The sequence below is a fragment of the Saimiri boliviensis genome, chromosome 14 (assembly GCF_048565385.1).
Source record: "Saimiri boliviensis isolate mSaiBol1 chromosome 14, mSaiBol1.pri, whole genome shotgun sequence".
NCBI lineage: Eukaryota > Metazoa > Chordata > Mammalia > Primates > Cebidae > Saimiri > Saimiri boliviensis.
In genome coordinates, this window is record NC_133462.1 from 85,599,729 (window position 1) to 85,625,550 (window position 25,822).

General features: G+C 38.0%; 1 protein-coding gene across 15 annotated transcripts in view; it reads left to right on the forward strand.

Moving 5' to 3' along the window:
• The window catches only part of RYR2 (ryanodine receptor 2), a 753,432-nt gene that overhangs the window by 523,117 nt on the left and 204,493 nt on the right, over positions 1-25,822 (forward strand). For all 15 annotated transcript variants that reach the window (XM_074385363.1, XM_074385370.1, XM_074385367.1 and 12 more), the window contains 7 exons: positions 1,886-2,112; positions 7,519-8,323; positions 10,925-11,125; positions 17,367-17,472; positions 19,229-19,372; positions 21,652-21,925; positions 24,868-24,982. In XM_074385363.1, coding sequence (XP_074241464.1) covers positions 1,886-2,112; positions 7,519-8,323; positions 10,925-11,125; positions 17,367-17,472; positions 19,229-19,372; positions 21,652-21,925; positions 24,868-24,982 — 1,872 coding nt within the window. The remainder of the gene's footprint in view (positions 1-1,885; positions 2,113-7,518; positions 8,324-10,924; positions 11,126-17,366; positions 17,473-19,228; positions 19,373-21,651; positions 21,926-24,867; positions 24,983-25,822) is intronic.

The window sequence follows — 25,822 nt, forward strand, 5'->3', positions numbered from 1 at the left end:
CAGAATGTGGCTGGAGATTAAGATGGATAAAAGATAGAACAAATCCAAGTTGAAAAGGTCTTATGTGGCATGCTAAAAGGTTAGCACCTATTACAAAGACAGGGGAAATCCATTTGAAATTTGAAGAAGGGGATTGAGTATAATGAAACTTGTTTTGGAAAAATAGGTTATTAGTAATGTGGGGGTAGGCAAGAATGAGAAGAGCCAGCAGCAATAAGATATCGAGAATTTGATACTGTCTGTGTGGAAGACAGTGGTGAGAGCCATGGAAGTCAGAATGAAAAATGGTAACTGTGAACATATTTTATAGAGGAAATTAATAGGATTTAGCAATGAACTGGACTAACAGAATTGGTAGATGAATTTTCAGGATCTCAAGAAGAGTGAGAGTCAATGGCTAATTTAAAATTTTAGTTTGGACAATTTGGCAGTACTAAAAGTAGAAGAGCTTGTTGAAATTTAGGGAAAAAAAGGTTGAACTTGATTGTGCAGTTGTAAAGCTGAGGTTCCAGGCACACATCGGAGTGAACAGAACAGATAGTTTTATTAGGCTGGCTTGGTGACCTTGGACATTTTTCTTAAACTATGTGAGCTCCGTTTCTGCCTCTATAAAATGGGGTTCACAGTATCTCTTTTATGAAGTTGATATAATTAAACATTTTGAAAAATGCTTTTCTGTTTTGTTTTGTTTTAAGATGGAGTCTCACTCCGTCTCCCAGGCTAGAGTGTAATGGTGCGATTTTGACTCGCTGCAACCTCTGCCTCCCAGGTCCAAGCAATTCTCTGTCTCAGCCTCAGGAGCAGCTGGAATGACAGGCATGCGCCACCACGCCTGGCTAATTTTTGTACCTTTAGTAGAGACAGGGTTCCACCATCCTGGCCAGGCTGTTCTTGGACTCCTGACCTCGTGATCCAACCGCCTCAGCCTCCCAAAGTGCTGGGATCACAGAGGAACCTATGACAGAAGCTGAGGGCAGAGCTGTCAGGAACGTTGGAGAGCTGAAAGAGACATCTTAGCAGAAGCCAGGCGAGAATGGCTCAGCATTTAAACCAGTACTTGACTTCCTCCCCCGCCCACCCCCACCCCTGCCTGCAACCCACTGTTAGAGGGCAGTAGGAAAGCAGTTTGAGGATGAAGCAGAGCCTGTGGTTGAGGAGGCTTTAGAGGAGAAGGAACGATAGAAGGTAACGCAGAAATATGGTCCCATAAGAGGCAGGCAGGGGTGTCGTACAGATCATAGGTAGATGAAGAAGCTTTTGGCAAAGGAGAGACCTCTCTTTCTTCAACACCAGACACAAGGAATTCAGGATGGCTGAAGATGATGTTGGATGTGGCGGAGAAATAAATAGGTTAATTAATGCCCCACATATTCTATTTTCTTGGTTGGTAGTCAGGTTTCTCTGATGAGCTTTATCTAGAATTCTTCTGGCTAGAGGCAGTGATTTAAGGATGAGTTGGATGACAGAGAACAGACAGTGAGAGGGAGAGCCAGGAGATGCGACCTATCTGTCTTTCAGAAAGTTTGACAAAGTTCCTATAGACTTGCCAGCTTTCCCTGAGGTCCCAGCCTGGTAAAGAAATATAAAGGATATATGGATACGCTTGGTTGCACTTGGCCTTGTCTGTGTGCCATTCAGTATATGGGAAAGACACATCCCAAAACCTGTTTGACTGCCCTAAAGGCACAGTTTTCTCTCACTGTATATTTCCTGGTTTGTCCTTTCAAAAACTTTTCAACCTAATATCTATGATTTCTTGTGTTGACTTGACTCATAGGGTTATCTTACTTTCCCTTTCTCTGTCCTAGGCAGAATTCTTGTCATTACTTTGTGAAACCCAACTGATGTTCTAAATTCGTTCTTTTTCTGCCTCCCCACCCCCTAGAACGTGATGCCCCTCTCGGCGGGATTGTTCAAGAGTGAGCACAAGAACCCTGTGCCACAGTGCCCCCCACGCCTCCATGTGCAGTTCCTGTCACATGTCCTGTGGAGCAGAATGCCCAACCAGTTTTTGAAGGTAGATGTGTCTCGCATAAGTGAACGCCAAGGCTGGTCGGTGCAGTGCCTGGATCCTCTGCAGTTCATGTCTCTTCATATCCCTGAGGAAAACAGGTCAGCCCCATGAATCCATGACATTCTGATTGGAACGCTTGGGGTTAGCCCGCTGCCCAGGGCTTCTGGTAGTGGTGCGGGGCAGGGGTGGTTCTGAAGAAACAAAATGAAATTTACAAAGATCCCAATTCTTTTGCAATGGAGTCATTATTCTGCGTATTCCAAGTTTAAGTTTATTTCTCAACCACTTTGTTACTGAAGAAAAATTATTCTGTAGCCAAAGATGCCGTATGATGGTTTCTTCATTCACTCTTGCTTTACTTACGATGACAAGAGCAAATAAAAATTCAGACAAGTTGCAACTGCAATCGACTTATGACTTAGCAAAGTACTGCAAGGGAGAGTTGTGAGATATTAGAGATGGAATCTTGGGAATCACTATGATTCCTCTGCTCAACCCTTCATTTTATGGATGTGAAAAACTGATCCCAAGAGACAATAACGAAAGAAAATTGGGAAAATACCGTGAGTGCCTTGGAAACATGTTTATATGCGTTCTAGGCAGTAATAATAATAACAAAGTATAATAAATACTCAAAGGTAGCTTGATTTGTCATTTTCTATTTTTTCGTATGGCAGTTCATTAAATTGCAGTGATTTCATTTAAGCAGGTTTCTTATCAATAAGGAGCTATGTTTCTAAGTTTTGAGCCAAGATTTCCCCCCGAAATTACCATCAAAATGTTCAGTCACAAACTGAGTAAAAACATATCGTGAAAGTGATGCACAAACATATTTGTGTATTTTAAGTCTTTAATCTGAAAATAATTATTGAAGCTATGTCCACGTTTATATCTTCAGATGTTCTTGGCATTTTCGATTTTAATATTTTTGAAATTAACCTATGCTTTTGAAAATAGTTTGTCAGTTCCTCAAAAAATAAAATTATAGCATTGCCATGTAATCTAGCAGTTCTACTTTTCATATATACCAAAGAGAAATGAAAATATGTCCATACAAAAACTTGTACAAGAAAATGCACAGTAACATTATGAATAGTAGTAAGTAATGGCAACCCCAAATGTTCACCAATTTATGAATTAATAAACAAAATGTGATATGATATATCCATATAATATGATCTGGCAATAAAAATAAAGTATTGATACATGCCACAAAATGCAAGAACCTTGAAGACATTACATTAAGTGAAAGAAACCAGTCACAAAAGTATTAGTAAGTGAAAGAATCATACTAGTGTGGGATTTTATTTAATTGAAAAGTCCATAATAGACAAATCTTTAGAAACTGAACTGCTAATTGGTACTAAATTCCTTTTGGGGTGATAAAAGTATTCTAAACTCTATAGTTTTAGTTACACAACTCTATTAATATACAAAAACTATTATGTATTTCAAGTAGGTAAATTGTATAGCATGTTAATGCTCAGCAAAGTTTGTTTTGTTTTTGTTTTTGTTTTTGAGATGAAGTATTTCTCTGTCACCCAGTCTGGAGTGCAGTGGTACGATCTCAGCTCACTGCTGCCTCCACCTCCCAGATTCAGGTGATCCTCCTGCCTCAGCCTCCTGAGTAGCTGGGACTACAGGCACGTGACACCATGCTCAGCTAATTTTTTGTAGTTTTAGTAGAGACAAGGTTTCACCATATTAGCCAAGATGGTCTCAATCTCCTGACCTCATAATCTGCTCAGCTTGGCCTCCCAAAGTGCTGGGATTACAGGCGTGAGCCACTGCACCCAACTTAAAAAATATGTTTTAAAATGAAAATCAAAGAAAAATTAATCTGGCTAATTATTTTTATATATTAAATATGTATTTACGTATTTCAACATGAAATAATTAGGTATCTTTCATAATGTACTCTTTTTTTTTTTTTTTTTTTTTTTTTTTTTTTTTTTTTTTTGAGACGGAGTTTCGCTCTTGTTACCTAGGCTGGAGTGCAATGGCGCGATCTCGGCTCACCGCAACCTCCGCCTCCTGGGTTCAGGCAATTCTCCTGCCTCAGCTTCCTGAGTAGCTCGGATTACAGGCATGTGCCACCATGCCCAGCTAATTTTTTGTATTTTTAGTAGAGACGGGGTTTCACCATATTGACCAGGATGGTCTCGATCTCTCCACCTTGTGATCCACCCTCCTCGGCCTCCCAAAGTGCTGGGATGACAGCCTTGAGTCACCGCGCCCGGCCAATGTACTCTTGAGATGGTTCAGTTTGATTTCAATTTTATGCTGCTTTTTTTTTGTGAGAAGGTTTTTATCATAATTTTTCATCTGATGTTTTTTAAGAAAATACTGAGCAACCAAAACAAACATAACATTTGGGAAGGAATTCTTGTTTTTGAAGGAAAATGTTGTCTCTCTACTAAGCATGGAATTTTAACATTATAATTTAACACTTTGGCATGCTGTCATCAGAACCCAACTTAACTCCCTGTCTCAGTATTTTATAATTTATATTAATTGCTTGTGATAGATGTATATGTATGTGAATGGATAATTTAAACTCTTGCTAAGATCGTAAAGGATTTGAGGCAGTTTTCCAAACGGTATAGAACATGAATGTTTAAAAATGTGTCATTGGCATCAGGCCATAGAAAAGACATGGATAAGAAAAATAAAACTGGGGCTAAGAGTGACACACAATCATTAATACTACACCAGTTAGTAGGGTTGACGCCCACTTTGAGACATCAGTCACCACCTGCGGAAGTCTGGCCTGCAGACCATGACTCAACAACAGATGAATGAATGCACTCTTACACCATGACAGTGATACAGCGGGCTAGGGATGGCAGTTGGCTGCTTTCAGAGGGCAAAATGCAACCAATTGTCCCAGACTCCCTGTTCATCCATTTTGGTCAGCAGGGGTGGTTTACTCTCTCAATTGGATATAAGTTCCCTGAGGGCAGGAATCACGTCTATATTTTCACCATTGTATCATCAGTGCACAGTGCTAATACATAATAGGCACTCTGTGGATATTTGTTGAACAATTGAGTGACAATGACATATGCAAGAAATTTCTTCACTAGAGACTTTTGTGTTTTTTTTTGTTGTTTGTTTGTTTATTGTTTTGTGGTGAAGTCTCGCTCTATTGCCCAGGCTGGAGTGCAGTGGCACAGTCTCAGCTCATTGCAACCTCTGCCTCCTGGGTTCAAGCGATTCTCCTGCCTCACCCTCCCCAGTAGCTGGGATTACAGGTATGCGCCACCATGCCCAGCTAATTTTTTTTGTTTAAATTTTTAGTGGAGATGGGGTTTTAACATGTTGGCTAGGCTGGTCTCGAACTCCTGACCTCAAATGATCCACCCATCTCAGCCTCCCAAAGTGCTGGGATTACAGGCATGAGCTACCATGCCTGGCCTCCATTAGAGACCTTTACAGATTATGATAAGCTGTATTAGTTAGCTTTTACTACAGTAAGAAATAGCCCCCCAGATCTCAGGGGCTTGCAAACAAACATTGGTCTTCTGCTTCTGTTACATGAGGACATAGGTCCCTACAGCTCTATTCAGGGCTGGGGTGGACTGTGGAAGTGGCCTACATGCCTTTTCATCCTTAGTCCCAAGCTGATAGGGCAGCCCCAAGCTGGGACAAAGTTTTTATAACCAAGGGTAGATGTGCAGAAAGGGTAACAGAAACCTCCAGGCCCTTAAGAGTTTACAGCTGGTGCTCGACTTACGACCACGATTGGGTCCAACAGACCAGTCGTAACACGATTTGGTCGTAAGCTGAGTAGGCTATATGTACAGTATTCTTTATCTTTCAAAATCGTCGACACAGTTGACTGTGATAACTTCGTATCACGTGCGATCACATTCACTTTCTTTCCTCCTTCGTACTGCTTAATGACCTTCATTTTCGTGTCAAGATCGATGGCCTTTCTTTCCTTCTTGGCAGGCTGAGGCTTAGACAGAGACAATTTCCTCTTGGTAGACATCTTGGGAGGGGTTTGATGAAAAATATCCAAGACACAAAGCACAAATTGCTGTACCGAGTCTGGGATAACAGTTGAAATGGTGCACGCGGAGATGGTAGTGCTGCCGGAAGCTGGTCCGCACTGTCATATGCCCAGCTGGGCAACGTTTGTGCTGCCAGACGCGGAGCAGTCGTGGCTAGCGATTGTGGTCATAAAGTCGAATGGCCGTAAGTCGCATAGGTCATAAGTCGATCAATACCTGTGGTCTAGAAAACATCAGCACATCTGAAGGAACTATGTGCTCTGAAAGGAATGACCTGGCTTTAAGCATTTTCTGGCCATACGTTTTAGGTTTTATTTGTTGAAAGAGCATATGGTAGAAGCAGATGATAGGGATTATGAGCCCAGTGTCAACTCCAACTCTAATTACTTGAGGTGCCTTTTTATTTTGACACATATAAAATGTCATTTACAGTGTCAGTTTCATGAGCTGCACAAACCTGGTGGACACCAGGGGTAGCAGGAGTTCTTTGTATGACAGATGGGTAAGAGGGTAAATTATAAGAGAAAAATTGGTGTGTCGTTTACCTATTTCCAACTGCTTGGGCTAATGCCTAATCCTATAGCAGGGACAAAGGCTGCCTACCCTGCGGCAGAGCTTTCTGGCTTCTTGATCCAGATTAGCCAGTCAAAAAAGGAGATTCAGGATTCCATGGTTTCCAAATTGTGAAAAGAGGAGAGTCCCAGGTTGAAGCTGAAAGACAAATACCTAAAAGAGGTGCCCAGATCTTTGATACAATGGAGGAGGAAGGCAGTGCTAGATAAATGTCAAATTCTATGTAGAAGAAAATTTGTAAAACATCTAGAAATGATTAAAAGTACTGTGCAGCCATTAAATGCATCATAGAAAACTAAAAGAAGATACAGGTTAGGTGTCCTAAATCCAAAAATCTGAAATACGAAATGGTCCAAAATCTGAAACGTTTTGAGTACCAATGTGATGCTCAAAGGAAATGGGGTACTTCACATTTCAGACTTTCAGATTCAGGGTGCTCAACTGATAAATATAATGCAAATATTCTGAAGTGTGACAAAAGTCCCAAATCTAAAACACTTCTGTTCCCAAGCATTTCAGATTAGAGATGTTAAACCTGCAGTGTCCATTCCCATAACTTTTTTCAGATTTTTTAAAATTCAGTTTTAAAAAAAATCATTCATTTTTAGGCTGGGTGCGGTAGCTCATGCCTGTAATCCCTGCACTTTGTTGAGACCAGCCTGGCCAACATGATGAAAGCTTGTCTCTACTAAAAATACAAAAAATTTACCAGGAGTGGTGGTGGGTGCCTTTAATCCCAGCTACCCGGGAGGCTGAGGAAGGAGAATTGCTTGAACCTGGGAAGTGGAGGTTGCAGTGAGCCGAGATCATGCCACTACGCTCCAGCCTGGGTGACAAGAGCAGAACTCTATCTCAAAAAAAAAGAAGAAAAATCCTTCACTTCTAATCTTACTACCACTCTCCTCTCTTCTACAGATCTGTTGACATCTTAGAGTTGACAGAGCAGGAGGAATTGCTGAAATTTCACTATCACACTCTCCGGCTCTACTCAGCCGTCTGTGCTCTTGGGAACCACCGGGTGGCTCATGCCCTGTGCAGCCACGTGGATGAACCACAGCTCCTCTACGCCATTGAGAACAAGTACATGCCGGGTTTGCTGCGTGCTGGCTACTATGACCTGCTGATCGACATCCACCTGAGCTCCTATGCCACTGCCAGGCTCATGATGAACAACGAGTACATTGTCCCCATGACAGAGGAGACCAAGAGCATCACCCTGTTCCCTGATGAGAACAAGAAGCATGGCCTTCCGGGGATCGGCCTCAGCACCTCCCTCAGGCCACGGATGCAGTTTTCCTCCCCCAGTTTTGTGAGCATTAGTCATGAATGTTACCAGTACAGTCCAGAGTTCCCCCTGGACATCCTAAAAGCCAAAACCATACAGATGCTGACAGAAGCGGTTAGAGAGGGCAGTCTTCATGCGCGGGACCCAGTTGGAGGGACTACTGAGTTCCTCTTTGTACCTCTCATCAAGCTCTTCTATACCCTGCTCATCATGGGCATCTTTCACAACGAGGACTTGAAGCACATCTTGCAGTTGATCGAGCCCAGTGTGTTTAAAGAAGCTGCCACTCCGGAGGAGGAGAGTGACAAGCTGGAGAAAGAGCTCAGCGTGGAAGACGCAAAGCTGCAGGGAGCTGGTGAGGAAGAAGCCAAGGGGGGTAAGCGGCCCAAGGAAGGCCTGCTCCAAATGAAACTGCCAGAGCCAGTTAAATTGCAGGTAATCCGAACAAGACATTTGAGTGAATTTCAGAATTACTAAGCACTGAGGTATTGGAACTTGCCTTTGTTTCTTTCTCTGCGTGTGTGTATTTATTTCTAAGCATTCCTGTGTAATGGGAGTTCTTCATAAGATGAACTAACTTCCTGTTCTTCTTTCTTTTACTCATTAGCCATCTCCTCTTATTTCCCAGATGCATTTTACCCTCATTACACCGGAATACCTGAACTATAAGCCATCAAATACCGCCTTCGACTCATGTTTCCACTCTTACCAACCATAGAATGCTTGTTTACCAGTGGATGCACCCACTGTCACAGGGCAAGGTCTTACTTTCCCATAATACACTTTTTGTTGTTGTTGTTGTGGATGTTTTTAATAATGGGATCTCACTCTGTCACCACGCAGTGCTGGAGGTGCAATCGTAGCTCACCTCAGCCTTGATCTCCTGGCTCAAGCCTTCCTCCCGCCCCAGTTTCTGCAGCAGCTAGGACTGTAGGCATTCCACCATGCCCAGTTATTGTTTTTTATTTTTAGTTGAAACGAGGTCTCACTATGTTGCCCAGGCTGGTGTCAAACTCCTGGACCCAAGTGATCCTCCCTCCTCGTCCTCCCAAAGTGCTAGGATTATAAGTGTAAGCCACTGCACCCAGCCACCTTATCATGTCTTTAAGGAATCAGACACATTGGCTGTCTTTATGCTCATCAAGATGTTTAAAGGGTCCTTTCTTAATGCCTCATCTGTTTATTAAAGTCAATTTGATGTTTGCATCACTGACCTGCTTTTTTTTACTCCTTGTTCCTTCAGTTAGGATTGACTGAAGCCTTACTCTGGGTCCTGCAATTAGGGGATACACAAGTGAGCCCTGCCTTTCAGAACCCCACAGCCTCTAAAATGATATACACTCATTTATGTGTTAAAAATCTTATTGCTAATTTCATTAAATACTCTGAAAACAAAGAATGGATTACTAAAAGAATATTCAGACTGGATTGCTGTTAGAAAGATGAGGGGGAAGACCCCTCAGAGATTGTGACTTTTAAGCTGAGGTCAGATTTAAGAGTTGTGTGCAGCAGTTACAAGAAAAAGGAATGGGGCAGGGTGTTCTAGGAGCTTTCCATGCAGTACAGATAGCCCAGCAAAGGTCCTGAGGCAGGAGAAGGCCAGTGTAGCTGCTGGAAGGGAAAGCGGTAAGGGAGGAAAGAAAGAGTCACCTAGCATCTGGTTAGTCAGGAGGCTTTCGTGCTGGTCCAAACCCTAGAAAACTGTGCTCAGGGGAGGGTGGGCAAAGGAGATGGAGAAAGGCGGATGGACACTGAGACTACTTCAGAGACAGCATTGACAGAAATGGTTACATTGTAGATGGCGACACAGAGGGTTTTAAGGTCCCCTTTGACATCGTCATGTATTTCCATCACAAATAGTGTTGTGATAAAATACACAGATAGATAGATAGAACACTCTGCCAAATTAGATAGATAGAACACAATTAGATACATAGAACACTCTATGTATCTAATTAAATTTTTAAAATTAAAATTTAAAAAACTGTATTTAAAAAAATGATCATATTGTAGATGGCAATATAACCGTTTAAAAAATACAGATTTTTTTTAAATATTTGGCAGAGTGTTCTTTTTTAGGGATGTTTCTAACAACATACTCAGTTATAAATCTTTTTGATTTTCAGTAGGAGAAAGACCCAGCTAACCACTGAATGAATGCACATTCACCACTTAATTATCTTAAGTTTCGATTTCTAGAATTGGTACAGCAGCTTGTTGATGTCATCCATAACCCAGATCTTAATGTCTTTCTGCTGTGTGATCCTCAGCCTGTGGTTTTCTTCCTAATATACTCACCTTATTCTTTCTACAGTAATCATGTCATCACCCAATTACACTCATTTTGAAAGAAGGACATTCTAATCTCTTATCACTGATGGAATATCATCCCTTAGCAAAGTTTCCATTATATATTTCATTGACCATAGCACCTGTGGCTGAAAGGGAGGCTGGGAAGGTAAGGGTATCAGTCTGTTCTCACACTGCTAATAAAGATATACCCGAGACTGAATAATGTATAAAGGGAAAAAGGTTTAATTGAATCCCAGTTGCACATTGCTGGGGAGGTCTCACAATCATGGTGAAGGGCAAATGAGGAGCAAATTCATGTCTTACACAGCGGCAGGCAAGAGAGCTTGTGCAGGGGAACTCCCATTTGTAAAACCATCAGATCATGTGAGACTTATGCACCACCATAACTGCATGGGGGAAAACACCCTCATGAGTCAGTTACCTCCACGCAGCCCCACCCGTGACCTGTGGGGATCATTACAGTTCAAGGTGAGATTTCAGTGGGGAAAGAGCCAGACCTTATCAGTTAATGTCCACTAAAGGGACACATATTCACCGTTTTTGCTTAGACAAATTATGTTTCATCTCCTGGGACTGAACACATTGCTGCCTATATGGAATCAGGATTCTGTTTCTAAGGCAGAAGAATAGGCAACTAAGGATGTTGACCACAGACTGTGACTTGATCAACATTACTAAAGGATTTAGAAATTAAACTGGTTATCTTTTCAATGGTCTTCTTAGATGTGCCTCCTGCTTCAATACCTCTGCGACTGCCAGGTCCGACACCGGATAGAAGCCATCGTAGCCTTTTCAGATGATTTTGTAGCTAAGCTCCAAGACAATCAGCGTTTTCGATACAACGAAGTTATGCAAGCCTTAAACATGTCAGCTGCACTCACAGCCAGGAAAACAAAGGAATTTAGATCACCACCTCAAGAACAGGTACGGAAATGAAATAGAAGTCCTTTGTATTTATTTTGGTTTTTAGTCGTTCGGGATCTGTGCCTTGCAAAATTCTATGGTAAGTCACCCATATTGTTTTCCTTCTTCTGTTTAAACTCATGAAGTTGATTTAGTTAGTATTCTTAGTTTCACCGAAAGAATTGACTTGGTTAGTTTAAACAAAAGAGGGACTTATTTGAAGATATCAGGTGTATCACAGACTCTTTGAGAAGGCCAAGATATACCAGAATCTGAAGTTCTTTAAATAGGAGCAGATTTCAACCACAAATAGGTCTTCATCATCTTCCACTCATAGGAATATTTTATTTGTAGGACTCGTTGCTAGAGGCTTCTTATTTGTACCTACCATAGAAGAAATACATGTCTCTTTCACCTTGCTTGCCAAAAGACTGATTACCCTGTTTGTGGTTCTCCCTCTCATTGCTTACCCACAAAGTCAGGTCTCCTGAGGGTATGACAGAATCAAGGGCACCTGCCTGAATCAGAGAATGGGCTAGTTTGGGGATGTGAAGTTTCTGAAATCTACCTCAGGGTGGGCCTCAGAGTGTGAGAAGTCACCAAGGTGTAGGGATGGTGGTTAAACAATGTAATTCACAGATGTCTTTTTTGATTTCTTACCCTTACCATTTTCTTCTTTATCCAGAGAAGCTCAGATTGAAAGTGTGTATAAGGACTAATTCTGGAATTTATTCTTTCTCACCAGAATGTAATTTCTTTGAGGGAAGGGATGTGGAATTTTCTTAACTGTTATAAACAGCATTTATTGAGCAGAGAACGGGTCCAGCCTCTTCCAGATTAACTCTGTTAAACTGCTGTTGGGAAAATTCTGCTTCTGGAAAGATGGGGTACATGTGCTTCTCCTGATTCTTCCTTTTAAGTACAACTAAAACCCTGGACATTACAAAGAAGACAACATAAGAAGACTTTGAAAGATAGAAGAAGGGAGGTTGGCTACAGAACTCAGGACCCAAGGAACAACATGGTGGTGAGTTCCCTGGGTTTTCTTTTTGCCTCATCTATCCCAGATTGGAAGCTAAAGAAGCTGGCAACCAGGAAACACCAATGGGCATAGACAAGAAAAGCTGCAACAAAAGCCTTCTCTCTCTAGACAGAGGATGAGGAAAGGGGCAGCTTAGCAAGACAGAAACGTGCTAGATAATAACTGCACTACTCCAGCCAAAAGCTACAGAGAAAACTGTGTCCCACCCACATTCGGCATAAGCTGAGTGGGAAACCTTGACTTTCATTCTCACCAGGCTGTAACAAGGTGCCCCAGTAGATAACAGAGCTGGGACTTTATCTCCACTGAGTAGTAACAAGGCCTCCTTCTTCCAAAGTATCAGCAGAGGTTATGGAAGGAGAAGTAACAAGACACACCTACCCTTTTCTAGCAAGGGTTACATCAGTACAGGTCTAGTGAGGAACCAGAGCTTTTACCCCTGCCCAACAGTAACAGGATCGCTTCCCTCCTCCAGATGTCCGAGGAGGCTGCGTGGGAAAATGGACTTCCTCTGCCACCTGGCAGTCATAGGGTACCCTAAGCCCTTCTCCTGCTGGACTGTGTGAGAGGAAGCAGGTAAAACAGAGGTATAAATAAGACCCAGAGCTCCTAGCATAATCCTCAAAATGTTGAGATTTCAATTAAAAATCACTTATGTGAAGAATCAAGAAAAACTTGAATGAAAAAAAGCAATAAACACCAATACTGAGAAAACAAAGATGTTACAATTATCTGACCAAGTTTTGAAAGCAATCACCCTGTAATTCCTTCAAAATGGAAAAAATTGAAAGCTTCAGCAGCAGAGAAACAAAATATATAAAGAAGAACCAAATGGAAATTTTAAATCTGAAAATACGAACTGAAATTTTAAAACTCAGCGAATGGGCTTAAAAGCAGAATGAAGGGAGAGGCAGCAGCAATCAGTGAACTGAAGAGAGAGCAATATCAACCACCCCACCAGAAGAAAAGATGAATATAACCAAACATCTAAATTTGTGATGTTGGAGTCTCAGAGGATAGGAGAAAGAGGGTGAACTGAAAAAACGTTGAAGAAAATAATGGCTGAAAACCTTTTAAGTTCAGTAAAAGATAAGAAGTTAGAGATTCATGGAGATGAGCAAATCCCACAGAGAATAAGCATAAAGAAATCTGTACCAAGACACATCATGGTCAAATTTCTGAAAAAAATTAAAGACAGAGTCTTTAAAGAAATGACAGTACCTCCAGGGGGAAAAGCAATTTGAGTGGCAGCAGATGTCTCATTAGAAAGTATGGAGGGCAGAAGGAAGTGGCACAACAATTTTCAAATGCTGAAAGAAGACGCTGTCAGCTCAGACTTCTGTGTACCTTGAAAATACTCTTAAGGAATGAAGGGGAAATCAAGACATTCTCAAGTGACAGGAAGTTGTAAGAATTTGGCTACAGCAGACTTACCCTAAAAGAATGCTAAAGGAAGTTCTTTAAACGTAAAGAAAATGATAAATGAAGGAAATCTGGAAAATCAGAAAGGAAGAAAGAACAATGGAAAATGTTAAAATATGGCAAATACAGTGCATTTTTCTTCTCTGGAGTTTTCTAATTTATGTTTGATGGTTGAAGCAAAATCATAAAACTGATGTGTTTCTAAATATATGTATAGAGAATATTTTAAAATTTTAAACAGGAGAATAAAGGAACAGAAAGGGTGATAAGGTTTCCTTCCTTCACTCAAACTGGAATCTACTGGTGTTGACATTGTACCATTTGGTACATTATCAATACCAGTATGTTGGTTTTTAGGTATATTTAAAATAATACACAGAACAAGCACTAGAAAAACCGTACAAGAGCTCCACTGAGAAATACAGATAAGTCAAAATAGAAGTCTAAATACTGTTCAAGTAATCTATAGCAAGTCAGTAAAAAGAAATCAGAGAGAACAAACAAAACTGTAGGTGAAATGACAGACTGAAGTCATAACATATCAGTAATTACATTAATATAAATAATCTAAACAAACCAATTAAAAGACAAATTGGCAGAGTGAATTTCGAAACTCTATATGCTTGCTAGGAGAAACTCACTTCAAATATGTATAGAGATTAAAAGAGAAAAGTTAAATGAATATGTATTATGAAAATAATCAAAATAAGCAGGAGTAGCTATATCCCATAAAGTAGAGTTCAGAGCACAGAAAATTACCAAAGAGACAAGGATACATAATGGTCAATCCATAAGAAGACCAATATATATGAATTGAACAATAGGGCAAAATATGCGAAGCTAAAACTGATAGAACTAAAAGGAGAAATAGACAAATCCAAATGATCATTGGAGACTTCAAGACTCCTCTTTCAGTTGATAGAATAGCCAAACAGAAAAATCAGCTATGATATGGGGAAACTCCACACTGTCATCTAATAATAGATTTATGAGATTTGTAGACTACTCCACCTGACAACAAAATACACAGTCTTTTCAAGTGTCCTTGAAACATTTGATAAAATGGAACATATCCTGGGCCGTAAAGTAACCTCAAGAAATTTTAAAAAGTTGAAATCATACACATTTTTTATGACTTTGTAATCATATTAGAAATCAGTAACAAAAAGATAACTGGAAAATCTCCAAACTCTTAAAGATACTAAACAGCACACTTCTAAATAATCCATGGTTTGAAGAGGAAGTCTCAGGAGAAATTTAAAGATTCATTAAACCGAATGAAATTGGACACATCACATATGAAAATTTGTGCCACAGCTAAAGCAAGGCCAAAAGGGAAATTTATGACACTCAATGCTGACATTTAAAAAAGTGGAGACCGTTCAGATCAATAACCTACCCTGCTACCTCAAGAATTTTGAAAGCAAAGAGTAAAATAACCTAAAGCAAGCAGAAAGAAGTCACTAATGTAGATAATAACAGAAAGGAATGAAACTGAAAACAGGGCAGTAGAAAAAATGGATCCAAAACCTGGTTATTGAAAAAATAACAATAAAATTGACAAACCTCTAAAAATACTGACCAGGGGAAAAAAAAGAAGATACCAATTACCCATACCAGGAATGAAACCAGCGATCACAGCACACCATGCTGACATCAAGTGGTCATATGATATTTCTTTCATCTCACCATTGAAATAATGATAAGTAGATGAGGTGATGAATATGTTAATTATCTTGATTTAATCTTTCTACAATGTATGCATATATCGAAACATCACATGGTACCCCATAAATACATACAGTTAATATTTACCAATTAAATAAAAATATTTGTAAAGGTTCTTATGGGAAAACATCCATACATACTATATGATTCCATGCATGTAACATTCTTGAAATGGCAAAACCATAGAGATGAAAAACAAATTTGTGGTTGCCATTAGGTAAAGTTGAGGAGCAGACAGGGGATATGGGTGTGGTCATAAAAGGGTGACAGGAGGAATCTTTGTGATAAAGGAACTCTCTATTTTGACTGTACTAATGTTGCTGTCGTGGTTATGATACTGTACCACAGTTCCGCAGAGTGTTACCATTGGGGAAACTCTGTAATGGGTACTTGAAGTCATTCTGTATTATTTCTTACCATAGCATAGAAATCTATAATTATATCAAAATAAAACTTTAGGGGAAAAAATCACATAAACACCAAAAAGAAAATCTAAAATAGTTTCTCAAAGGAAAGTTATAGAGAAACAGCTTTCTTTCTCGAATTTATAAATTTAATATTATTGTTCAAACATGAATGGAAAACAGTTTCCTGCAGTTTAATTGAACCATTAATGTTAGCAGCAGCACTGTTACCCATTATAAAGATTAGGCATTCCCGATATCAAAATTCGAAACCCAGAATGCTCCAAAATCCAAAAGCATTGGTGTGACATCACAATTCGAAAATTCCGCACATGAATACTTAGTACAAAGTTAGTTTTATGCCAAAATTACTTAAAATATTGTGTAAATCTTCCTTCAGGCTATGTATGTAAGGTGTGTATGAAACACAGATGAATTTCATTTTTAGACTTGGGTTCTAGCCTCAAAATATCTAATTACGTGTATGCAAATGGAGCTGGTCTTCTCTGTCTGTGGGTTCTGCATCTTTGGATTCAACCAACGGTATATTGAAAATATTCAGAAAAAAAAATCCACAAAGTTCCAAAACGCAAAATGTGAATTTGCTGTCCACAAATTACTAGGTCTAATACACTTAAATGAAGTGATGTGTCAGCACTATTAGGTAGTATGAGTAATTTAGCAATGATTTAAACTATATGTGAGGGTATGAATAGGCTATATGCAATTTCTGTGTCATTACAGGTAAGACACTTGATCATCTGTGGATTTTCATCTCCATGGAGGGTCCTGGAACCAATTATACTAAAGGATGATTGTATTCCAAACTCTGAAAAAAAAAATTCCTAGAACTTAAACACTTCTGGCCCCAAGCATTTCAGAGAAGGGATATTCAAACCTATGTTACTTTTTAATTATATTTTTTCTTCTTCTTTGTATCTGTGTTATTCTCAAAAAGAGTTATTTTAAATATTCAATATACAATAAATATTCAATAAAGTAGAGATGTTAGCTAGAACATAATGGAAGTTTGGGATAAGCATAATAAAATACTTTTAAAACATAACATTTAGATCTCTTAGGTAAGAATTCTTAAAGTATACAAGAGTCTAATATTGTGGAATTGAGAAAGAGGAAGAAGCATTATACGACTATTTTGCATAAGCTTTGGATGATTTGATGATTTCTGCAGTACTGGTTGGATTGAGTGATGGACACTTGTGGAGGAATAATTTATGAACAATCAGAGATTTTGAGCATTTTGGTCTTATGGTAGTTGCTATGCTTTTTTTTTTTTTTTTTTTTTTTTTTTGAGACGAAGTCTCACTCTGTCACCAGGCTGGAGTGCAATGGAACGATCTCTCCGCTTATTGCAACCTCCGCCTTCCACATTCAAGCGATTCTCCTGCCTCAGCATCTCGAGTAGTTGGGACTACAGGCGTGTGCCACCACACCCAGTTATTTTTTGTATTTTTAGTAGAGATAGGGTTTCACCATGTTGGCCAGGATGGTCTTGAACTCCTGACCTTGTGATCCACCCACCTTGGTCTCCCAAAGTGCTGGGATTACAGCTGTGAGCCACTGCTCGCGGCCCAGCTGTGTCATTCTTGAATTCACCTTTCTTTTCTTCCTCCTTCTTCCTCTTTCTTGTTTTTCAAACTTTCAGATCAATATGCTTCTCAATTTTAAGGATGACAAAAGTGAATGTCCATGTCCAGAAGAAATTCGTGACCAACTGTTGGATTTCCATGAAGATTTGATGACACATTGTGGTAAGGTCTTTTTAATTAACAGCTCTTATTAATGGTGTGTTTTTAATCCACATATCCTGAGACAAAATTAAGCATACATGTGAATATGTTCATGAATACACACAATACCTATTAGGTTACGTAAGAACATTTATTATTATGGCAGAATGGCAAAGCAGCTGACCCTTTGCGGGGACTCCTGAGGGATGGAGAAATCAAGAGAGGCAGTTAAACTGAGCAGAAGATGACCAAAATTATTTTTCTCTTTTCCCTCCTTCCCTTAGTGATAGGCAACAGGAAGGGGAACATGTGGCCAGGCACCTCTGGCAGGGAGGTTAAGTGTTAGGTTTAGTCAATGGGTACAAAGTTTCAGTTATACAAGATGAATAAATTCTAGAGATCCATGGTACAACAGAGTGCTTCTAGTTAGCAATATTGTATTGTGCACTTAAAATTCTGTTAAGAGGGTAGATACCATGTTAAATATTTTTAAAACAGCAAACAAACAAAAACCAAAACCAAACAAACAAAAAACAGAAGCACTAAGAAACTTACAGGTGATAGATTTAGGTCTATTCCTGATGGTGACAATGGTTTCACAGATGTATGCATATGTCCAGTCTCATCATATTGCATGCATAAACATGTACAATTCTGTTTATGTTAACCTTAATGAAGCTGGTTTTTTTTCTTTTTTTAAGAAAAAAATTTGATCACAAACAGTTGTATTTAAAGCAGTTGAGGGAATACTTTCTAGAAAATTTAGACTATATATTTTTGAAATTAGTGAATGACTGTGGAAACCCTGCATTGAGTTATATGTCAGTAGTCCAAATCTGTTAATGGAAATCTCCCCTCCTTTTATTCTAAGGACTTTGAAAATGGAATTGATTAGGTATTCTGGATATGTATGTGTATGTGTTTTATTCCTTTATGTAGTGGTGTAGATAAGGTCTGATGATTCAATGAAAGAAAATGAACTAGCTGTTTTTAAAGTTATAGCTAAAAATAACACAACCAGTTTAACCAGTTTAACCAGTTTAACCTTATTTTAATGAAGATAATAAAAATACCACTTTGCATATTAATTTTGTTTATTAATGAAGTACCACTAAATGACTCCCAGAAAATTATACTCTTGGTGTGTGTGTGTATGTGTGTGTCCCTTCTATCTCTACAAGTATCCCTTGTAGAAATATGTGTGTGTGTGTGTGTGTGTGTGTGTGTATACATATGGATATATATATTTCTATAAGTATCCCTGTATTTCTAGGGATACTAAAACTTTAGAATTCTTGTTTCATATAGAAAGCATTCCCTGGTTTAGGGGACCTAATTATGCCTGTTCTGTCTGTTTCTCAACTAACCAAAATACCACTAACATTTTTGGAGGCAAGAGAGGAGAATTAAAGTCCAGGGGTTTTTAGGCAGGGCAGGACTGTAAGTCCAGGAGACAGTGTCCAATCAGAGATGCCCAAGCAGCAGCCCAAATAACGGGATTGATCTTTGCCCCTAAGAGAGTCTTTCTGGTCTTTGCTCACTGTTATATTTCATTCTGGGTGATCGTCCTGAGCCCACAGGAACAGAAGAAAAGGAGAGAGGAAGAAAAGAAGCCGACAAGTCATGTTATTCATGAGGGCTGGTGAACAAGATTGCTTAACTTCATGTCAGATGTTTTTGACATTACATGAAAGAAATTGCCAGGCCTGAGAATTATCTGCCCAGATGCATTCTTTTAATATTTTTTTTTTCCTGCTTCTCTGTTTTTTAATACTAGGAATTGAGCTGGATGAAGACGGGTCTCTAGATGGAAGCAGTGATTTAACAATTAGAGGACGTCTGCTGTCCCTGGTAGAAAAGGTGACATACCTGAAGAAGAAGCAAGCAGAAAAACCGATTGAGAGTGACTCCGGGAAGTCCTGTAAGCAGTGTGAGAGGGCACTGGCAAAATGATCCAGCCGCTGGCACTCGCTCGTCCTGTGAACAAATGCTGTACTAGATGAGCCAGTGAGATGATTGAGCTTGCAGCTTCCAAGAATCAGACTCTTAAGCAGATGCCTGTAGCTCCCAGAAATAGACAGCAGCATCAGTCTGCATGTATAGCCACAGGCTGAGAGGTAGCAGCATAAGGATGGATAGTCTCCATAGAGAACTAGAAATGTAGGTATTTTGATCAGAGACGATAAAGAGAAAGTGAAAAGAAAGTATAGTAATTTAGCCTTCACATCTAAATAGGAGGTTGATTTTCAAATATTATTGCATGAAATTAAACCTTTTTCTTAAAATTTAAATAGATACGGTCTTTATATTTTGGTTCTGAAATATTTCCTAAACTGTTAAAGACTTTTGGTTGATCCATGTCCTATTTAAGAATAATGGCTACTGTTCCTTACAACCAAATAAACATCCCTGGGCTGTGAGTTCCTCTGGCACAGCACACCTGAGGCGGTCTGAGGGATCCAGCTTACTTTTTACTTCACTTCTAAGACTGCATTGATTTTAACATGCAGCACTGGCTTATTAATAGCTTTCTCTGAAATAAAAAAATATAAACTTATACAAACTTTTACAGCTGTTTTTTACTAACTTACAGTGGAAAACCTTTATTGATACAGTTACTTCTAAATCCACTTTTCAGTGTCACAATTAAATTTGAGCCAAGTTTTCTTTAAAATCAGAGTCTGATTTTTTTTTTTTTTTTTTTTTTTGAGATAGTCTCCCTTAATCGCCCAGCCTGGAGTGCAGTGGCGCATTCTTGGCTCACTGCAATCTGCCTCCATGTCTCAGCCTCCTGAGTAGCCGGGATTACAGGCATGTACCCCAAGACATCTGACTAATTTTTATGTTTTTGTAAAGACTGGGTTTTACTATGTTGGCCAGGATGGTCTCAAACTCCTGGTCTCAAGCAGTCCACCCACCTCAGTTTCCCGAAGTACTGGGATTACAGGTATGAGCCACTGTGCCTGGCCAGAGTTCAATGTTTTTTATGAATCACTTTCTTTTATTATCAAGTTTGATCCTGAATGATTAAAATGACAGTGTGGTTTTGAGATATAGGGGAATATATTGGCATTTTATTTGCATTTTGTATTTCGTTAAAAATGGTAGTTTTTGTTTTTACTCAAAAAACTTGTAGATACAAGGAAAAACAGCCTCTTTTGAAAATCAGCCAGCATATTAATGCTGGGATTAAGTACCTCATCATTCGTGAATTGATTACCCCATTTAATATTGTACTGTTTATTTGAAAAGAATTGGGGCCAGGTGCCGGTGGCTCATGCCTATAATCCCAGTACCTTCAGGAGGCTGAGGTGGGTGGATCAGAAGGTCAGGAGTTTAAGATCAGCCTGGTCAACATAGTGAAACCCTGTCTCTACTAAAAAAAAAAAAAAAAAAACAAAAATCAGCTGGGCATGGTGGCAGGCACCTGTAATGGAGGCTGAGGCAGACAGTTACTTGAACCCAAGAGGTGGAGGTTGCAGTGAGCGGAGATCACGCCACGCCTGGGTGACAGAGAGATTGACTGTCTCAAAAAAAAAAAAAGAAAGAAAGAAAAGATTTGGAAGTTCCTATTGCTTTTAAATGTATGTTTCAGGTTTTGTTGCAAGTAATCTTCTATGTATGTACTAACTTTTCACTTTAATATAAATTCACAACCAAATCTTTTTGAAAACATTTTAAATGACAAATATGAATACAATTTAAAGTGAAAACATAATTACATGTGGTCACTAGTGCAAATAACTCGACATAGGAGACAATTAGATAAACAGGTTACTTTTTGAATATCCATGACTGAACTTTGTAAGGATAAATGATGCCAAGCTTTCTGGGAAGAAAATAATAGAACGAAACAAATAAAAGTAATAGGATACCTTATATTAATTGCCATGCCTTCAATTACATATGAATTGCCAATAGTAATTTTGCAAAAGTGATATAACTTTAGTTATTTTAAATATAAGAATGGGTTTTAGGGAAAGGTTTGTATATTTTTTTATCCTCACATGATTGTAACTGATCTATATTGAAATATACATTATCCAATGAAGGTTATTTTCTTCAAAGAATATCTATAGCCGTTTCAAGTCCAGTACAAAGAGAAATACCAATTTGGGGCTACAGGATATGGAGTCAAAATGTCCAACTGATTTGTCTTCTCTTATTTTTCTTTTAAAAAATATCCATAATGCTTTGCAGCCACTCTGCAGCAGCTGATCTCTGAGACCATGGTCCGGTGGGCTCAGGAGTCTGTCATTGAAGACCCCGAGCTGGTGAGGGCCATGTTTGTGTTGCTGCATCGGCAGTATGACGGCATTGGGGGTCTTGTTCGGGCCCTGCCAAAGACCTATACAATAAATGGTGTTTCCGTGGAGGATACCATCAACCTGCTGGCATCCCTTGGCCAGATTCGATCCCTGCTGAGTGTGAGAATGGGCAAAGAGGAAGAGAAGCTTATGATTCGTGGATTAGGGTAAATTATTTAACTACTACAACCCTTTGTCTTATAAATGTTTTCTTTCTAATATTTTGATGCAAATATATTGTCTGGATTATATGATCATGATGCTAAATTGTTGTTTTTCTAGAGATAGAAACGAAATTAAGCTAAATTAGAAAATTCCTCAGTAATGAAATGCGACTGATTTTATAGTGTGGCACACAGCCAATATCTTTCGGTTTTTCTTAAGTCTCATAGTAATCTACAATCTCATATAAAATCATAGGACAATAAAAACACATGGATCTATAGATCTATTTGGTGGTTAAACCATTAAAAAATTTTTTTAAACACATTGAAATGCAAGGTGGGTAGTGGGAAATATGAGCAGGACGTGATAAGGAAGCTTATCAGTACCTACTGGGCCTTGGAAAAAGAAGCGGTAGGGGGAACAACTTTTCTGAGAATTCAGCATCATGAGCTTGTGTTTCATGTGGATTTGGGGTTAAAGTTAATATCTTATGTTCAAGAGTGAGGATAAAACAAAGATGTTTCAGAATATTGACTTACAGTCCCTCATTGGAGGACCTTCTAAAATTTTTATGCTAAATTTTAATAAATACATTAGGGAGAGGAAAATGGAATTCAGAGAAGAAGAATGAGATGCAGTAAGTTTTCTTGAGTATACTACTGATTTATATATGTGTAAATCTAAGCAATCATTAATAAGTTTGTATAGTTTAGGGACTTGAAATAAGATGAAAAAAATTACCTGTTGGGTAGTGTTCACTACTCACCTAAAGCCCAGGCTTCTTTTTGTTTTACAGTAAAAGCCCAGACTCCACCATGAAAAAATATACACACATAAGAAATCTGCATTTGTACCCCCTAAATATCTAAAACATTCAAGAACTTAATTAAAAATAAAGAAAAACTGAGATGGAATCAAGATCATAACAATACTAAAAATTATATATATTAAGCTATGTGATGTTCCTAAGAAAAATACCTAAACATAAAAATGTAGAAGTCTAGAAGACAGTATGTTAAACGCTGATAAGAAGATACGTATTTAGCAGAAAAAGGAAAGCTAATGTAGTTACATAGATCTTAGGCAAAAGAGGAGATAATAGAAATAACTGCTACATGAATAAAATAGAACCAAAGAAACAATAAAATTGATCAAAGAGACTTAGAGTTAGTTCATTTAAAAAGCTGAATAAAATAAAATACCAGGTTTTTTCTTTGACAGAACTCAAATATAATCCTGAGGAAAGAAAACAAGTGTGTAATGATACAGATTGTTTCATATCATTTCTATACATTTTAACTCAAAACAATATTGCATATTGCTCATGGATCTATTCAGTCTTTAAAATTTTAAAAATGGACTGAAAGGTTCTATTACAAATTCATGGTAACTGCTGACACACTGAAAATAAATATACCACTGAAACAGAGAGGGAAATCAGAAAAGCCAAATGAGAAAAGCAAATATTGTAGTCTTTACAATTGTATGAGCATAGGTCTTATTTGAGTACTAACATTTAAATCTAACGTGGGAATGCCTCTCATAAGAAGTTATCTTAATTAACCAAATGAAAAAGAAAGCCTTCCAAGATATGGAGACCACATTCTTTCACAACAGTAATAAGTGCCATTAAAAAAATAAATCATCTATTAGTGATAAAACTCAAAATGATGTTAAAAAGCAAAATGCTTCTTTTTGGGATATTTGAAATGTTTAACACAAGAGACATTCTTAGTAAATGGCAGCCTGACTGCTAGGGAGGAGAATTATAAATCTATTTAATTAGCTAAAACTAAAAGCAAATGATATTTTAAAATCAAGTTACTTCATTCAAAGATTTGAATTAATGAGACAATAAAAATGAAAAAGCTGCCTTTGTTTACCTTAGTTTGTTCTTGCATGAAATAAGACAGACCTATATTAGACTTGGATGTCAAGCTGTTTTTCTGACCTATGCTATCTAAAAGCCCTCTTCCTTAAAAATAATAATTACAAAAATCATGCTATCCCACTTTCTTGATATAGTCAGAGTAACTAAAGTTTTGCATTTGACTAAATTAATCAGTGAGTAATTCAATTAGGGAAAATTAATTTGAAGAGAAGTTTCAATTTTCTTGGAGGTTGTATGTTATATTCTTGCTGTAGATCTCACAAGAAAATGTTTTATAGAAGAGACTCTTGGCATTGATTTGATTTATGTTAAAATAGAAATCAGCAGAACTCTTTATTTGCAATGCATGATGCTTTCTCCTGAACATTATGACCTTAGGAATTCGTTACACACATATTATGAGAATATGTAATGCAGTAATGATAATATGAGACATTTTAAGTATCACCTAATACTGTTTCTTGAAACTGGATGCCCATTTTAATGAGTTAGATTACTTTTACCTGGCCTTCATGTATACTCAGTTTCTCTTGGAGAATATAAATCCCTTAGAGTATTTGCTAAAGTGACAATATGAATGTAATAAGAAATAACACTATTGTAATTATACATTAAGTATACAACACTGAATGTAGTACTAATGATAAGCATATATATGAAAAGCAGAGATTTATATATGAAGAATTTTTATATAAACATGGGATAACACTAATTCATATTTTTGTACAAAACAAGGTTGGACACATGGTTGGATATCCATAAAATTAGGAAGATGTGTCCAAAATATATTTCATATTAACTAATGTTTACATATTTACTATATTTGTTACAAATTAAAAAGAACAGACACTTGTCTACCAGTTTTGGTAAATGATCAATATTTTGAGGAAAACTCAAGTAATTGCATTCATTAACTTTTGTGGCTTATTAAATACTGTGATTGCTTTTGCTTTTTGACTCACATAAATTATTTCTAAAAGAGTTATGAGAATCTTGGGTAACTATTTAAACGATGCTCTGAGCTTTACCCCATACCTCCATTGTCCTTTCCAGGGATATTATGAATAACAAAGTGTTTTACCAGCACCCTAATCTCATGAGGGCACTGGGGATGCATGAGACTGTGATGGAGGTCATGGTGAATGTCCTTGGAGGTGGCGAGTCCAAGGTAAAGTCATTGGTTCTTGAGATGCTATTTAGTATCATCTCCTGGAGTAGATAGATTGCAGATTCTTAAAGAGAATTTCTTAAATCCTCTTAGGATGACTGTTTTTAAAGGACACTTTTTGAAAAAAAACACAAACGTTAGCGAGTTGAATGTACTACTCTTTTTCTTCTCTTGAGTTTGATAAAAATTTCCTGTCTTATGCTGTGTAATTTTTTATCTTCTAAGTTATTTTCCTTTAGGGGATATTTAAAGTGTCTCCTTTAGGGGATATTTAGATACTTAGAAACATAAAAGTTAGTATATATATTAATTTATTTTAAATTTTGAATTATAAGTCAGTTGTCATCACATTACCAGTCCATGGCACAAGCACGTTCTTCAGACCCAGCCATCCTCCATGATACAGACATTGGTTGGTTTCACTTAATTTCCAATCCAGATTGAGATTTGATGATAATGCTCTTGAATATATTTGTTGTAGAATTCTAAAGTGAACTTTTAAGTGACCACAACTTAATGGTCTCAAAAACTAAATTAAGAGTAGTCTCATAAAAAAAAAACTTTATATAATCAGTATAATTTCATAACCTCTGATATGAAAATATATTTTGATACTTTAAACCTTAGGCGGTATTTTTCACAATATTGAAATAAGCCCATATTTCATATAATCAGTCTGTTTACCAGTTACACAGGCTTAGAAGGCTTTTCATAATATATAGTACTTTATTATAGAAGAACTCCAGAGAGTATCTGGGGTATGCTATGGTAATATTAGGTTTCAAGGAAGATATGTTTGGTGGGGTCAAACATGCAGACCTTCCAGTCCAGAAAATCATC